At 38.5% G+C, this 17,838-nt stretch overlaps 1 protein-coding gene and 1 non-coding gene across 3 annotated transcripts in view; both read left to right on the forward strand.

The window, feature by feature from the left end:
- The first annotated feature begins 289 nt into the window (after positions 1–289).
- TRNAR-CCU (transfer RNA arginine (anticodon CCU)) lies at positions 290–362 on the forward strand. Its single transcript has one exon. It is a non-coding gene; the product is annotated as a tRNA-Arg (tRNA).
- Positions 363–1,120: 758 nt separating this feature from the next.
- LUC7L2 (LUC7 like 2, pre-mRNA splicing factor) overlaps positions 1,121–17,838 on the forward strand; it is a 108,321-nt gene continuing 91,603 nt past the window's right edge. The window contains exons 1-2 of one of the 2 annotated variants that reach the window (XM_069087334.1): positions 1,121–1,398; positions 3,241–3,361. In XM_069087334.1, coding sequence (XP_068943435.1) covers positions 1,261–1,398; positions 3,241–3,361 — 259 coding nt within the window. In that variant the 5' untranslated portion in view covers positions 1,121–1,260. Of the gene's footprint in view, positions 1,399–3,240; positions 3,362–14,551; positions 14,575–17,838 lie in introns of those variants that run through there. The other variant, XM_069087330.1, reaches the window with a different exon arrangement.

A 17,838-nucleotide genomic window follows, 5' to 3' on the forward strand; every position in this document is an offset into this window, starting at 1 on the left:
ACTAGAGCGTGTGGGAACTCTAACCTGTTCCACGCATGCATGTGTACATACACGTAGTGGAGTGGGAAGTGCAAATGACTCTTGGGTTCGCACAATGGTTCTTTGAACTACAAGTCCCAGAATTCCACGGGAGGTTCCCGGTAGTCTCTGGCCCCAGGGTATATGCCACTGGTTAGAAGGGGTTGTACGGGATAGGTTGAAAGGAAAGGCTGCTTCCGGTGACCTCAACGATGACGCGCCAAAGAAAAAAAACCAATGAATATATCATTGAAGAACGTCTTTACCAGAAGCCCCAGTGGCCTAATGGATAAGGCATTGGCCTCCTAAGCCAGGGATTGTGGGTTCGAGTCCCATCTGGGGTGAACAATTTTGGGTTCCTACTGAAATCTTAATTTTATAGACAACCTGTTTTCTTGCAGAAAAATACATTGTGGATTCGAACCCAGCGTCACGAGTTGGCAACTCAGCACGTACCGTCTTCCCCCCTCGAGGGGGTACGTTCTTGTAGAGTTTCCTTGCCTTGTACTCGCAAGAGTAACTTCCCTCACGTACGCTCCCAAGCCGGCTTTCTAGCTGTTCGTCTCACACACAGGGATCAGTCCTTCTGCGTGCTTGCCCTTGCACACCCAGGCCCTCCGTTGCTTGCCGTGCCCTCCCTCCTCACCTCGGGTAGCCACCTCGCCTGGCCCTTGCCCACGGTCCCGTCTCTTTTGTACGTCTCCCTCATATACCTATGTAAGCCTTGATGTTTCCTCCTCCGCTAGAATGTAAGCTCCTGGAGGGCAAGGTCTTTCATTTTTTGCACCTAGCAGAGTAAGGGGATTCGTGACGCCGCCTCTGGGTCTACATTGAAATGCCTCGAGGTTTTGCTTAATCGATGGTAAAATGCAGGCTCCACCTTCTCGGCTTCTTCCCAGATAAGGATTCTGGACCTTGGAGAAGAGGTGGTGGGGAGAGAGGGGGGAAGCCCAGGACCTTTCTTCTTCCGTAGGTGCAACCCTACCCTGATCTAGGTGGAGGTCAAAGAGACGTGGAGGCCCGTGGACACTCGGCTTTTGTTTGCTTTTTCCTTTCTGCGTTCGATTGCGTGGCCTGGAGTGCTGGGACTGGGGGCGGGGGGGGGGTGTCCCCACTAGGCCACGGGACACGGGGCGAGGGAATCTCTTCAGGCTCGTCGCCAGCAGAGGGCGCTAACGCCGCCCCTCGTCGGCCGCCGTCCTTAGCCGGGGCCTGCTCCATGAGCTCAGCACCAGAAACAAGATGGTGGCCCTGGGCTCCCCGGCCCGCACGCTGCGTGCCCTCCTGCGGGAGCTGCGGTACTTGAGCGCGGCCACAGACCGACCCTACAAGGACACGGCAGCCTATCGGTACCTCGTGGAGGCCTTCCGTGCGCACCGGGTACGAACCCCCGCAGCCGCAGCCGGGGTTGGGGGCGGGGACAGTGCAGAGGTGGGAGGTGGATCGGGGGAAGCTTCCAGGGAGAGCCCGGATCTAAGACCCGCGGGAGGCGGTGTCTCTGAAACTTGTTGGGATGCTAATGTGGGCGCTCTGGGCCCTAGCGCGGTCTGGAGGGACCCGACTCGGGATTCCATCGATGGAGGCTTGAAATTCGCGGGCCCCGAGACAGGCCTCTCGGAACGCCTCTGCCAGATGATGCCATGTTACAGATGAACAAACTGAGGCCCCGGGTGGGGGAGTCGCGGCAGGACTAGCTGCAGCCCCTGGGACGAGGCTTCCAAGGAGGAGGTTTACCGTGGGCGCCGAGACCCGCGGCACGTCGAGAAGGAACTTTGCACCCAGAGGTCATTATTAGGTCACCAAGGGGTCTCCGGGCAGTGTGGGAGATCTATAGTCAGTGTCACCACGGGGGTGGGTGTTTCTGATGGGGGTCTTTTGTGCTGTCCGCAGGTCGTATTTATTGACGTTTGTGGAAACAACTGTGGTACTGGTGACTGAAAATTGTTACTGGGGTATCTGGGATTCTCGATAAAGACTCCAGGGGAGTCCTATGGTAGCTGGGAACTCTGAGAATTTGTACCTCTTAGGCAGCCGAAACCAAGAGCTTATTCAAAGCAGGGAATATCAATGGACTGGCTTATGGGAGCACGAGGAAGGCCCCACTGTGTTGGGTGGACCCCCTGTGGCCTTACCTCCTGAGCCATTCTTTATAAGAAAAAACAGCAATTTGGCAAAACTGAGCAATGCATTTACTTTGTCTGACAGTATTCCTCACCCATACTCCCCTCACCTTCCCAAAGAAGGGTAGGTGATTCTTCTGGCAGATTTTCTGAGGGATGTGTGGTTTCTAATTTCTGGAGAACTCAAAAGTCAAAATCCCATTGGTATATATCCATGAAATCTGAGAGCATCAGAATGTAGGGACCTGAAGGCATATGCCAATTGTGTACTTTTTTCTGAGCACTTTTTCCCATTATGTCTTTGAGAAATAGCCTTCAATGTGTGTTTTCAGGTTAAGAAAAATTTCCTAGTTTAACAGTGAAAAGGCATAAGGGCATATATGTCTTAACAAAATCTATGCAAACAGTTAAGAGTATTTTCTCTAAAGTGGGGATAGATATTTTTTGTTAGTACTTTTATTTGGTATCCTTTAGAAGGTAGCATAGAATAAAGGGCAGCAGCTTTGAAATCAAGATAACTTCATTTTGCCTAAAAACTACATTCTTGACCATGGACATGTTATTTAACAAATATAGGCCTTAGTTTAATTTGCAAAATGACAAAGTCAGATTAAATGGTTTTCTGAGATGCCTTCAAACCTAAAATTATGTGAAACTGGTACCAAAAGTTCACTTTTATTTCTAGTGTGAATAGAAGTTTTTGGTTAGGAATCAGCCTAATATTATGGCAAATATAATCTTCAGTATTGAGTATCCATCTAGTACCCTACTGTTGTATAGAAATGTCTTAGTGAATGCATGTCAGAAGCCATGATGATGAATTTAAGCATATCTTCAAAATACGTTTTATCTTAGAAACATGGATATGTCAACATTGCAAAAACTATGAAATTATATTTCAGAAACAGTGACGATATATATTATACATCTCATCAGTGTAATACTGAAAATTTGCCTTAATTCTCTTTTTTAATTTGTAGGTTTTAAATGTTTGCATCTATTTCAGTTTGTCTTTGATCCCAAATAATAAATTTATTTACATTAAATTTAGTTTTATTTTTCTCTGTGTTTTCTAATAAACTGTCCGTGCCTCCTTTTCTAGGTCACCAGTGAGAAGCTCTGCAGAGCTCAACATGAGCTACATTTTCAAGCTGCTACCTATCTTTGTCTCCTTCGAAGTACTCGGAACCACATGACCCTTCACCAAGAGTTTCATGGCAAGGGTGAGCGTTCTGTAGAAGAGGCTGCTGGCGTGGTGGGTCTCAAGTTGCCCCAACAGCCTGGAGGGAAGGGCTGGGAGTCTTGAGAATGCAAAGATTCACTGGATGCTGCTTTCATACAAGAACTTCACAATTAGCCCTGTTTTTCAACTTGTATTGATGATTAAATTTAAAAATATGTTCACAAAATTTACTTATATGTAGTTTTATTTTCCGAATGATCCTCAGATCACTGAGAAGTTTCTATTTCATTATCAATGAATGTACTACCCTTGTCCTAATGTGATTGCTTTTTGACCCACTTGGAGTTGTTTTAGCAATAACAGGGATAAAAATTTATACAGATTTGTCATCATCTCACTACACAAACCTTGCCTTTGGCAGTTTTTGAAATTGCTGTCTAGTGTTAAGGGTGCATGCCAACTGTACCATGGAGAGATTGGTCCATTGCCTTGGCTTTAGCAGGATTAAGACAATTACTCATTAGGAGGTAAAAAATAAACCCAGAATATTACAGAATTTTTTATATTGGACAGTCTAACATTTGACATTTTGCGTATTTAAGTTGGCATTTTTGAGTGTGCAGTGTTTAAAGAACATGAGTTTTTCATATTCTGAATACTCTGTATGGGGATCCATTCACCTTGGTTAAGTAGTTGTCCAACTAGTGTACTCTGGTAAAGTTATCATATAGAGAGACTTTTTTATGACTTTGGAGTGGTACATTCTAAGTCCTTAAGTTCTTAATTTGGGGTTAATTTTCTTCAAGTTCTTAATTTGGGGGTTAAGAACCTTTGATTTAGAAACAAAATTTTTATAAGGTATAGTCTCAGACTTCCAAAAAACTTAAGATTCCAGTCACAAAGACAAAACATAAAATGTTCATCTAGGTGCAGAAGGTAGAAGGAAAAAACAGGAGAAAAATCTGTTGTAGTCTCTTATTTTGATTTTGGGGTTTTTATTTTTATTTTTTGCTTCCTGGAGGGCAATTGGGGTTAAGTGACTTGCCCAAGGTCACACAGCAAGTTTTTGTTAAGTGTCTGAGGTTGGATTTGAACTCGGGTCCTTCTGACTCCAGGGCCGGTGCTCTATTCACTGTACCACCTAATCGCCTCTTGATTTGGGGTTTTTGCCTGGTATTTGAAGTGTATTAGAACTACTAAAGGGGTGTGTTGAAGACATTTTCCCTTTATAAAATTGGAGTGTATGTTTTTTTTTAATTAGTCTTTGAGGGATGATGCCTAAGGCAGTGAAAATCATCATTTAATCATCATTTATGTCATTACTTTATAAATTCAACTTTGCCTGGTCCTAGAATCCTATGGAAATCACTCAGAAGGCTGTTACAAAATTCTTTCTGTTACATAGCTTGTAGCTTGAAGCTCAGACTTGGGTCCAGCAGATACCATTAATCTGGGATTATATCCACTGCCAAATACCTCTCCCCACCTCCTTTCAAAAATATTTAAATTAATTGCAGCTTCAGGTGTCACTAAACGAAAAAGGAAAACATAGGGTGTACTATTAGAGATATCCAAGTGCCATTTTATAGTGCTTCTCTACACAAGCATCTTCAGATCAGGAGACTTTGTTTTGTAGTACAAACTCAGAAAGAAGGAAGAGGAAGTTTGAAAAGCCTAGTGACTTGCAAAAGCAGAATCTTATTTTTACATCCTCTCTTTTTACATCTTTTGTTTTCTTTCTCCCTTCCTGGATTGACAAATGAGTGAGTTTTCTAGCCTTATTCTTCTCAGTACCTAGGAAAAGTATACAGAGAGCTTGCCAGCATTTATGAATGTTATTTCTTTATATCTTGAGTAATATTTGTTTTTCTTCAACATGTAACCCATAAGTCTGTACTTTAATCATATAATCAAGAATTGACTGCACTTGTGGTAATAGAATTATTTGATTTCTTAGAAGCCTGAATTATTACCAGTGTGTGAACATATGTCATGTAACTTGGAGATTCCAAGGTTCTAGCACTGGCTTCTTTAATCACCATGTTTCCAATAAGGTACATACTTAGGCCTTTGTGCATTTTTGTTTACTATACATGAATGACCCTTGCAAGTGTGAAAAATGACCAGTAGGTGGATGGTTTGAGAACGTTAAGCTGATTCTATATATGAATATTCTCCAGTTTAAGAGGCACTAATGTACTTTAATAAAGACCACTGATGTTTAAGTCAAAAGAACTGGATTCCTATGATTGTGGGATTCTGAGCTGGAAGAGGCCTCAGAAGTCAGTTAAATTTAGCCTCTTTCATTTTATAGATGAAGGAACTGAGGTTCAGTGATGTTATTTAGCCCAAGTTAATACAAGCATAGATCTGGGATTAGAACACAAGTCCTTTGACTCAAAATTCAGTGATTTTACTAAGCCATGTGAAGTCTCAGCTCTTCTTGTAATATTGGATAAGTCACTCCTCTGAATTTCAGATTCCTCATTTGTAAAATGAGAAAATTGGACAAGATTATATCTAAGGCCCCTTTCTGCTCTTTCTGTGCTTTTTGACCCATGTTCATGAGGGGTTTACCATTGCTCTTATCTGCCCCCAATTTAGGAAACTCTCCACTTCCTATCATCAAGGGGAAAAAAATGAAGCCTTTAAAGAATCTGGTTTCTAAAGGAAAGGGAAATAATTATGAAATTACTAAATTATGTCAAATATATTATTGAAGGCAGGGAAATATGTACATTTTAGAGGATTTGTCTGAAATGATTTTTAACACAAGGGCGAGCTATAGCTCTCTGGAAAATACTGGATGATATAGTTCTTTGCTTCAGTGAGGCAAAGTTTAGTCAGGAAATTACATGTAGTGGCCATACACAGTAGTTAAAAAGAAACTGATAGGGCCGGCCAGGTGGCGCTGTGAGTAAAGCCCCAGCCTGGAGCCGAGTTCGGTTCCTGCCTCAGACACTTAACAATCACACAAAAAAAAACTAGCCGTGTAACCTTGGGCAAGTTACTTAACCCCAATTGCCCTCCAAAAGGCAAAAAAAAAACAAAAACAAAACTGATCCACTGTTAAGATAATTGGAGAAATCATTGTGGAGAAGGTAAGATTTAAATTGGGCCTTAAATGAGGGGTAAAATTTGCCTAAGTGGAAGAAAGAAGGAAGTTGGGCATACCAGGTAGAATGGACAACATAAATAAAAACAGTACTTTCTCTGTGTGAAGACACTGCTTTGAATGTACTGAAAGATTCATATTGGAAAGTAATGACAGATAAAAATAGATAAGTATAAAGGGGGGCCAAATTATATGTTTAAGAGAGATCAGTCTCAGTGGAGAAGAGGAGGAAGAGCTGAGAGGCAAGGAAATCATATGGAAGTGAAGGGGTGAACTTGAGCTCGGGTGGTTGCTACAAGAGCAGAAGAAAAAACCAATCAAATTTCATGACAGATTGGATGTAGAGTAGAAGATGAAAGACAACAGGAAGTAAAGGACAGCTCAAAGGTTTCTGGATTAAAAGCCTGGAGAAATGGTTTTACTGCTTGCTGGAATGGAGACAGAATTTGTAGGTGACGGTAATGAGTTCAGTTTTGCACATGGGATCAGAAAAGTAGAGCTGAACTGTAAATAGTTGGAAATAGATTAAAGAGATGAGATGCAGTCTTGGGAGTCACAATAGAAGTGAAAATTGGTATCATGACAAAAAGCAGAATATAAAACCAGAGAATCCTGGGGAATCTACAGTTAGGGGGTTGAAGGAGGAAGAGGAATCAGAATGGTAAAAGGGGAATTTCATGGATATAGTCAGAACATAGGGTGCTACAAGTCCTGGATATATTTGAGGGACAAGATCAGAAAATGTCCTTCCCTGAAACTGAAATGTTTAAATTTTAACCATATGAGATTATTATTTTTTTAATTTTGGACTTTATTTAAAACAGCATCCCTCCCAACTACATATCTTTAAATGTACAATTTTATACAATTTTTTTAAACATTTTTTGGAAACTTTTGAGTCGCAAATTTTTTCCCACACTCCCTAAAATGTGCAGTCATGTAAAACATTTCCATATTAGTCATATTACAAAAGAACAGACCAAAAGGGAAAAAAATGTGAAAAAAATAAAGTGAAAATAGTATGCTTCAAACTTCATTCAGACACTGTCAGCTCTTTATCAGTTCATGTAAGTTCAGGTTTTTTTGAAGACCACCTATTCATCATTTCTTATTACACAATAGTATTCCATTACATTCATATACCACAACTTGTTCAGTCATTTACCAAATGATGGGCATCCCCTCAATTTCCAATTTTTTTGCTACCACAAAAAGAACTTCTATAAAATATTGTTTGTACATGTAGGCCCATTTCCCTTTTTTTTATGATCTCTTTGGGAAATATAGTGGTATTGCTGGATCAAAGGATATACACAGTTTGATTGACCTTTGGGCATAGTTCCAGATTTTTCTCCAGAATGGTTGGATCAGTTCACAACTCTGCCAACAATGCATGTGTCCCAATATTCCCACATCCTCTCCAACATTTCTCATTTTCCTTTTCTGTCATATTAGCCAATCTAAACAGTCTAAGATTATTTTTCTAGGAAGTAATCTACCACATTAGATAATTTTCAAATATGTTGCTGAGATGTCTTCAGAATGACATGAATCAATAATACAACATAAAATACAATAATCTATAATCCAATGAATTATAACCTGTCTTCATGTGCTAATATGATATTATTGATGGTCATCAAAGAATCCAGAAAACGGATAGTTGAAGAGTAAGAACTTGTCATTGTGTCTAAAGTGATAATTCAGGGGGAGTGTATGCTGATTATAGTCAACAGCATGTTTCTTTAGACAGAAATGTCTGCAATACTGAATGGCAATTCATTATAAAACTGGTAATAATATAATATATATTTGTTTTATGTATGACTACAAGTTATTTTCACATATATTACCTCGCTTCTCATACAGCTCTGTGAAGTAGACGAAGTATTATATAATCCCCTTTCCACAGATCAGAAAAAAAGTCCATATTAGTAACTTTTTTAGTTACATAAGCTATTAAATGGGGGAGTTAGAATTTGAACGTAAATCTTCTGACTTCTAGTTCAGTCCAATGTGCTTTCTAGTATATGCCATTAAGTATAATGTAAGCCATTTTAGCTTATATGAAGAACATTAAACTCTTTTGTTATAACTCTTTGTTCATCAGACAGCTTTCTGCTATATAATTTTCTCTAATGGGTATACCTCCCATTAGAAGGGGAGTGTACATGATTAGTCCTGGTTCTTAGAGCAAGTATTATTTTTTAAAATTTTATCCAAGTGCTTGTGAATGAACTTTCATCAACCCCATGGGAACAGATAAAAAAAGTTTTTGAACTTGCAGAGTAATAGATTGTAGATACATGGATGTTTCCAACAGGTGGGGAAGTTCAGATGAACAACATTTCTAATTGTCTTAACTACAACATTGATGACCTCTAACTCCAAGAATGATAAGTTTAGAATTAGGAGTCTCCCTTTCTGTCCTTTTAGGGGGGAAAATGAACTATACTGGAATGATCTAAGGGTCTTAAAATAACATAGTGCAGCCTATGTGAAAGAATAAAATATTTAAGGTTTTTATATTGATATAATTTGTTTTTACATCATCTTTACATTCCTCCTCAGCCTGCTCAAAAAGCCATCCCTTCCCTTATAAAAAGAATTTTTTTTAAAGGGGTGACTTCTAACATCTTTAGGACCAAGTTTTTTAAAATATTCAACTGATTGTTTTGTTTTTTCCATTTACATTGCTGTAGTCATTGTGTCTGTTGTTTTCATGGCCTTGTTGCTTACTTCAGTCTGCATCAATTCATAAAAGTCTTTTCAGGCTTCTTTGTCATTTCTTTGTCATATTTGTCATTTCTTTGAGCATAGTAAAATTACATTTTATTCCAGTATGAAATTTGTTTAGCCATCCCCCAAATGATTTGTTTCCATTTGTGGGTTTTGTTTTATTTTTTGCTACCATAAAAAAGTGCTGCTATAATATTTTGGTATAAAGGTGAAGCCCTTTTTTTTTGTCAATGACCTAAAGGAATAGCTTTTTCAGAAAGCAATATATCTCTGTCATCTTTGTCTATATATATCAGGAGTGCATATATTCAGTCAATAGAGGAAAAAACATTTTACAAAATTAAAGCCATGGCTACTGTTATTTTATAAAGGACATGTGAATTCACTCCTGACTCCTACCCTCTTTTCCCACATGTTTCTATATGTATTAGGAAAGATACTTGCCTTATACTGAGGAAAGAATATTTATTGTAAATGATACAACCTAAGAGTGTAGTACTTCCCTGTGATGGTATTTCCTGTGAATATTAAAATCATCTCAATCTCTTTGTAAACTAAGCTATAAAGAACTGCAGAGGGGGAAAAACTAGACATAAATACTGTAAAATAAGAGTTCAGGTGTAATTGTTAGTTCCTAAAGGTCAAAAGAAAAATTGGACCCAGAAATGTTTTACAAAACTATATTTAAAGCTAATTGCCCTGACAGATTAAATTCTTTTATGTGAAAATTTGACTATTTCTACTGAACAATTTTCTGAAATAATGAGAAAAAAGTTAGAAAGTAGAATAAACAGATGTTTCATTTTCTAATAAGCATTCATTTGGAGAAATGACTCAGATCTCTAAGTTTTTTAAAACTTCCATAGAGCAACTTTTTGTTGTCCATATTTGTTATTCTTTATTCTGATATTTAGTTAACACTACTGCAAATTCAGGGGAAGCTACTGTTAAAATGGAGATAGCTGTTTGAAGTTAATCTGACAATTAACAATTGAAGTTTTAGAAGATAGAAAAAGTAATATAGACTTTCTGCCTTTTAAATAATTCAGAGGCCTTTTAAAATAGAATTCTGAGATTTATAGTGAACTTAAAGGAAAATCCACTGAAAAATGAAGTTGTGAGACTTTTGTAAATAAACAAAATTCTAATAAATTGGAAATCTAAATTTAAGTACTTAACTATTAAACTATAAATATGTGTAAGCTGTGGAACTACAGCAAATACAGCAATTGTCATATGGAAATCATAACTGTGATATGGAAATAAAGTAATCTTGTGTTTTGTCTTACTGGCTTAATCTTAAAAATTAATTTTTAACATGGTAAGGTTTAATGGCTTAAGTTATTTTCTCGGGAGTCAAGATGGCGGAGTAGAAGCAGGACCTCCCTCTGCTCCAGCTTCCACCTTCCCCAATCCATGTAGAGAGGGGACTCTAAACAAACTTTGGAGCTGCAGAACCCACAAAATGATACAGAGAAGCTAACCTCCTGCTGAGGACAGCCTGGCAGGCTGGCAGGAATTGGCCAGCTCAGCGCTCAGGGAGGCGAGCCCGCTGAAGCTTTAGCCCCAGGGTGAGCCTGACCAGCCACCAGCCGGAGGGACCCCAGATCAGTAGCACCTGTGGCCGTTTCCAGATTTATCAACACATAGATGCGAAGGACAAAGTGAGAGGTCAGTGCAGTCTGGACTTTGGGACCCAGTAAGTGGGAGTGTGTGACTTTTACCCCTGGGGTGAGAAGCCTCTGAGACCCCAGGCACAGCCAGCGCCATGTGGCAGCTTCAGCTCCTGGCCTGCAGAGTGTAGGGGGACCAAGCACCAGTCTGAGGGGTAATCGCTCTTGCCTTAACCTGCTTGGATCTGGATTGCAGTCTAGGGTGGAGGTCCTGGGGTGTGTGTCCAGCTTGCAAGAGTGTATGGAGACCTCAGAGAGGGCACCCATCTAATACCTCCGGCAGCTGAGAAAACCCCAGCGTTTGGGACGAAAGCTCCCCTGTGTGGTGGCAGAGTCCTACTGTGGCAAAAAGCCCAGGGGTCAAGTGACTGAGGGGCAAAATGAGCAGGCAAAGGAAACAAAGCAGACAGAAGATTCCAACATTAGACTCCTATTTTGGGGACAACAAGGAGCAAAGCATGGAACAGGAGGAAGACAGTGAAGTTAGAACTCCTGCACCAAAAGCTTCAAAGGAAAAGATGAGCTGGTTACAGGCCATAGAGGACCTTAAGAAGCAGATAAGACAAGTGGAGGAAAAATTGGGAAGAGAAATGAGAATGATGCAAGAAAATTATGAAATGAGAGTCAACAGCCTGACTGAGGAAAATAATACCTTAAAAAATAGACTAACTCAAATGGCAAAAGAGGCTCAAAAAGGCAATGAGGAGAAGGATGCCTTAAAAAGCTGAATTTGCCAAATGGAAAAACAATCTCAAAAGCTTAATGAGGAAAATCTTTGCTTCAGAATTAGACTGGAGCAAATGGAAGCTAATGACTTTATGAGAAATCAAGATGCTGTTAAACAGATCCAAACAAATGAAAGAATAGAAGGCAATGTGAAATATCTCATGGGAAAAAACACTGACCTGGAAAATAGATCCAGGAGAGATCATTTAAAAATTATTGGACTACCTGAAAGCCATGATCAAAGTAAGAACCTAGAAATCATCTTCCAGGAAGTTCTCAAGGAAAAACTGCCCTGATGTTTTAGAACCAGAGGGCAAAATAGAGGTTGAAAGAATCCACCGATCACCTTCTGAAAAAGATCCCAAAAAGAAAACTCCTAGGAATATTATAGCCAGGTTATGGAATTCCCAGATTAAGGAGAGAATATTGCAAGCAGCCAGGAAGAAACAATTTGCATATTGTGGAAACACAATCAGGATAATCCAGGATCTGGCAGTTTCTACACTGAGGGATCAAAGGGCCTGGAATATGATATTCTGGAGGTCAAAGGAGCTGGGATTAAAACCAAAAGTCACCTACCCAGCAAAACTGAGTATCATGTTTCAGGGGAAAATATGGTCATTCAGTGGAATTGAGGACTTTCAAGCATTCTTGCTGAAAAAACCAGAGTTGAATAGAAAATTTGACATTCAGATATAAGAAGCAAGAGAAGTATGAGAAGGTAAACAGGGAAAAGAAATCATAAGGAACTTATCAAAGTTGAACTATTAACATTCTTACATGGAAAAACAATAATTGTAACTTATGAAACTTTTCTCAGTAGTTGAAGGGAACAGAAATATATATATATATGTCTATATATGAGGGTATATGGTCATATGAATACATATGTGAATGCGTGTATATATGTTTACAGGTATACACAGATAGAGGGCACAGGACCAATTTAACAGGAAGGGACGATACTTAAAAGGTGAAATTAAGAGGTGAGAGAGGAATATAATGAGAGGAGAAGGGGAGAGACAGAATGGGGTAAACTATGTCATATAGAAGAGGCAAGGGAAAATGGTTACAATGGAGGGGAAGAATAGGAAGGCAAAATGGAATGAGTCAACCTTATTCCCGTTGAATTTGGCTTGAGGAGGGAATGAAAAACACACTAAATAGGGTATCCCACCCTCCGGGGGGGGAGGGGGGGGGAAGGGGATGAGAGGGGGGCTGATGGAAGGGAGGGCAGGTTGTGGGGGAGGGAAGTTGGAAGCACCCACTTTTTAAAAGGGACGGGATCAAAATAGAGAACAGAATAAGTGGGAGGTGGGATAGGAGGGAGGGAACTATAGTTAGTCTTTTACAATATATCTACTATGTTATTGTTTTGCATTAGCCACACATGTACAACCTATACTGAACTGCTTATCTTCCCAGTAAGGGTGGATGACAAGGGAGGAAGGGAATGAATCTGGAATTCAAAGTTTTAAAATCAAATACTCAAATATATATATACTATTATTAGATACTTTTTTCCATGTAATTGGGAAATAAGATATACAGGCACTGGGGTATGGAGATCCACTGGAAAAGTCAAAAGGGGTATGGGAGAGAGCAGATTGGAGGAGGGGATATCCTGTGGGACTGCTATTTTGGGGCGGTGGGTAGGGGAAAAACAGGGAGAAAATTTGTAACTCAAAATCTGGCAGAAATGAATGATGTAAATCAGAAGTTAATAAATCATTTGAAAAAAAAGTTACTTTCTCATTTTGCTTAAGTCTCAGTTTAATATAAGATAAAAACTTAAGATCTGTGCTATATTTGGGACACTGACAAAGATATTTGAATTCAGCATATCCTCAAACTTTATATTCAAAACTGAACTTGGAATTTCCCCCCTCAAATCTATTCTTTATCCAAACTTCCCTATTAAGGACATATTCCAGACATATATATGTATATTTTAACCTAAGCATCATCTTTGTCTATTCCCTCCCAACTCCAGTGTTACCGATTCTCTCAATATGCAGTTGAACTAACTAATTGTAAAGTTGAGGCTGCAAAGTGAGGAAAAGTGAAGACAGGAGGGGTTTACCAGCAGAGTATTAAAGGGTGTAAGGACTGGCTGTCAGTGACAACAAATAATAGATTTAGGAAGAATGAGACATGGGGATAAATGGAATCATAGGAGGTTAGTCAGGTAAGAGGAATTTCAGAGTTTTTGAACAAGTAAAACACTTAAGGATGTGATAGTGTCTATGTGTGCTTTAAGTAAAAGGTGATGAACTGAGAGGCTAAAGTGTTTGAATGACATCAGCAACTATGTCCTAATGCTTTTTTTCTTCTTACCCCATACAACACCTAGCCACGTAGCATAATTCCTTGTCTACAAAAAAACACCCAATGAATACAAGGTATATTAAGTTGGCTTGATAAGCATTGGTTTAGGAATGGTCATACCACCACTGTTCTGTCATTCATGGCCTAGCTGAGGAGTAGTCTACTACTGGGATTCATTTTAGCATATTTGAAAAAATGTACCCTTATTGAATTAAGAATTGATTTTTTTTTTTTGCTGTTGGTTTAGTTTTTTTTTTTCATTTTTACAACATAACTTAGAGGACTGAGAAAATCATTTTTGCATAATAATATAGGGCAAAAATGTATTTTGAATTAAAGTCAAGCTAATTAATGCAATTTGTTCATCATAAGGCAAATTTCTACTACTTGTTATTCCAGCAAAAATAAAATTTGTATGTCACTGGAATAGAGAAATCTATATCTGTAATGGCAAAGGGAATTTGGAGATCTTTTCTGCCTTTTAATAAGCCTAAGGAAATTTGAAGACCTTTCCTGCTTTGAAAATATACCCTGCCCCCTAATAGGTTGAATGAATCACATGGAGCCTGTGGTGGGAGGAGTTTGCTGAAGGGTTGAGCAGAGCCTACTGGAAGCTGGGAGTCAGAACAGCTAGACAGTTGGGAGGAAAGGACTCATCAATGGGATAAGCTTGTGAGTAAATATTGGTTTGTGGGAAGGTTAAAGGATGCTGTGGCTCTCTGTGCTGTTGTGACTTATTAACTTCTTTGCTACCATGATGGAATCAGCTTACTGGTTTTAGGATTTGTTTTTCTGATGTCTGAATGATTTGCTTCTGTCTTTTATATGGAGAGTTTGTTATATTTTTCGATCAAGCACTACACTGGCATATTTATAGTGACCTTTGATGCTACAATATTTTGAATCTGTGTTAATAGGATATAATTTTATATAGCCTCCTTTAGTTCCCTGACAGGTTAAATTATTTGATGATAAAATAACTAGCATGTTTTAGATACAGGATGTGAAGCCCAGTCTTTCTGACTACAATGTTGGTTCTCTAACCACTCTGGCACTAGTATCCTGAGAATTTGGATGATGTGAGTTATGAGGTGTTTCCCCCTCAATTTTTACTATATAATATTTACATAATTGACAGTGGACTTTTTTTGAATAATGATGATAAAGATGAAATAACTATTTATTTATATTGAACACTTTGCCAAGAGAACTCTTCCTATTCCACTTTTTTCATTTTCTAGGGTTTATGGAGTATAAAGTAACTAATGCAAGATCCTGTTTGCCTATGAGTTTCAGAACCTGAGCAGTGATGGATATGAGATGGGAAAATACAGATTTTCATGTTTTATTATAATTAAATTCCTATGGTAATATTCTAGTAAATGGAATTGTTAATCATTTGAAGTAGCTGAAAAAACCTAGGGGATTCTTGGGTTTTAAGAGCTGTATCAAAATTTTATTGCTCTTAAATTCATTTAAATTGATTTCAAGTATATTCCTACCAACACTGTAACTGTTATTTGACTTTAATGTAGCACTGATACATGATTGCAAAAACTACACATGATATCAAGTTGCAATTCAGTACCTCTGAAACTGTAATGAATTATGATACTTGTATTTCCTTTTGGAAGTACCTAAAAAGTATGTGTTCTTGAGGGACCAGAAAGTCTGAAGGACAGTAAAATCAGTTTGGGAAACTAGTCTAATATTCACATCCAATCATAATCAATCAAAGCACCATGGAACCATTTTGTTTTGGGGATAACAAAACTCTGAAGTGGTAAATTACATAATTCTCAATTGGAAAAGATATAATTTTCTTATTCAAGAAGATGTATATATTCTCTTTGAAAAATTATAAAATTTTAATATCTTAATATTAAAATTAGACCTACAAAGCCTTACCTAGACCACAGGATGATACTACTACTAGCCTTGGAGTTGTAGTTGTTGCTTTTACAAACAATATATTTGATCTTCGGCCTGTGTCTTAACTACTTTGGGCCTTATTTTTCTCATCCTCAAATAAGGGAGTTAGACTAAATAGTCTCTAAGATCCCTTTTAATTTTAAATTCTGTGAATCTGAGAATCACCTCAGCCCACAACTTCAAAATAATATATAGATTTTTTTTTTTAAAGCAATCGGGGTTAAGTAACTTGCTCAAGGTTACACAGCCAGTTATTTCTGGGTGTGGTACTAAGTATTTGAGCCCGGATTTGATCCCCAGGTCATCCCGACACTGGGGCCGGTGCTCTTACTCGCTGACCACCTGGCCGCCCCAATATATAGATTTTCTTACCTTTTCTTGGTGTATACTCTTTTCAAGGACTATTGGAATATAGTCATTTGGGAGCTGTATTTGTAACTGTATGAAATTGGTAGCATTTACCTATGTCCATACTAGTTAGGATTTATAGATCTCTTCATGAGAAAAATATAGTACAAATGTAGTTTGTTTTAAAACTTGATAATCTTTATGAATCTTTACAGTTCTGAATCTCTTCACATCCATGTGTCTATACAGTAATATTAGAATTCTACCATTTATCTGCAGTATTATGTGGCCTTTATGATGTGGCTTAAATCAGAAATTTAAATTCCACTCATCAGGATTGTATAAAAATTAGCGCCTATGATACAGTACCTTTTTTTTTTTTAAAGCAATCAGGGTTAAGTAACTTGATCAAGGTTACACGGCCAGTTATTTCTGGGTGGGTGCTAAGTATCTGAGCCCAGATTCGATTCCCAGGTCATCCCAAAACTGGAGCCAGTGCTCTTATTCACTGTGCTACCTGGCCGCCCCTGATACAGTACCTTTTTATGATTGGAATGGCTAGATAAACTTTGATACATAAGTATCACTTTAAAGGATGATTCTAATTCTGTGTTTTCCAGTTTGGAATGTGAAGTAGCAGCTATGACTACTATTTTGAGTGTTTGTAATCTGGAAGAGTATTTTCTAATTTCTTCTTCTTCTTCTTTTTTTTTTTTTTGCTTTTTGGAGGGGGGAAGGTAGGGCAATTGGGGTTAAGTGACTTGCCCAAGGTCACGGCTATTTTGTGTGTGTGTGTGTGTGTGTGTGTGTGTGTGTGTGTGTATTAGGTGTCTGAAGCCAGTTTTGAACTCAGGTCTTCCTGACTCCAGGGCTGGTGCTCTATTCACTGTGCCACCTAGCTGCCCCCTGGCAGAATATTTTCCACTATGTATGAACAACTGTAGGGAGGTTGACATCCCTGTTTTCCTGTATTGATTTTGATTGACAAAGATTAATAAGAGAATGCAGAATAATACTGTCAGAGGCATCATGTGGTGTTAACATAAGCTCCTTGGGAGCCGGGATTATTTTTGCTTTGTCCCCTGTATCCCTAGTTAGCAAAGTGCCTGGTATGTTAAATCCAGAGAAAATGGTATGTCATACATGCAACACTAGCTAGCTACAAGGACACAGAATAAACATCATCAGTAAAACTTCATTTGTAGATTTCTTCCTCCATTACCTAATAACCAATCTTGATAAAATACAAAGTTGCTATCACAAGAATTAAAATTTGACATCATGAATGTACCTAGCATGTATCAGAATTGGTACTTTAACTCAGGTCTGATGCCTCAGTTCTCTATTGGCTATAACACATCATCTCTCAAACTATGTTATCTCTTAGGTCTCTTAAAAGGCAACTAAAATGTAATCAATGTGATAATATAAATATAGCATGTCTTTCAGCATGAGATATAATAAAATTGATTTACCTGTAGTCTAGAAAAAAGGGAGCTGGAGAGTAAAAATTTGTGAGTGTCTAAGTTACATTTGGGTAATCTAATTATAAAACAAGTACTAGGTTATTTAGACAGAAATCTGCCTAGAGTAAAGAAGAGAAATGCCTCTACTTGTAACTTGAACATCCAAGTCCTTTTGTTCTAATTCTATATT

The sequence above is a fragment of the Petaurus breviceps genome, unplaced genomic scaffold (assembly GCF_028583685.1).
Source record: "Petaurus breviceps papuanus isolate PSGF00001 unplaced genomic scaffold, PetGlider_PUasm1.0 181, whole genome shotgun sequence".
Classification (NCBI taxonomy): Eukaryota; Metazoa; Chordata; class Mammalia; order Diprotodontia; family Petauridae; genus Petaurus; species Petaurus breviceps.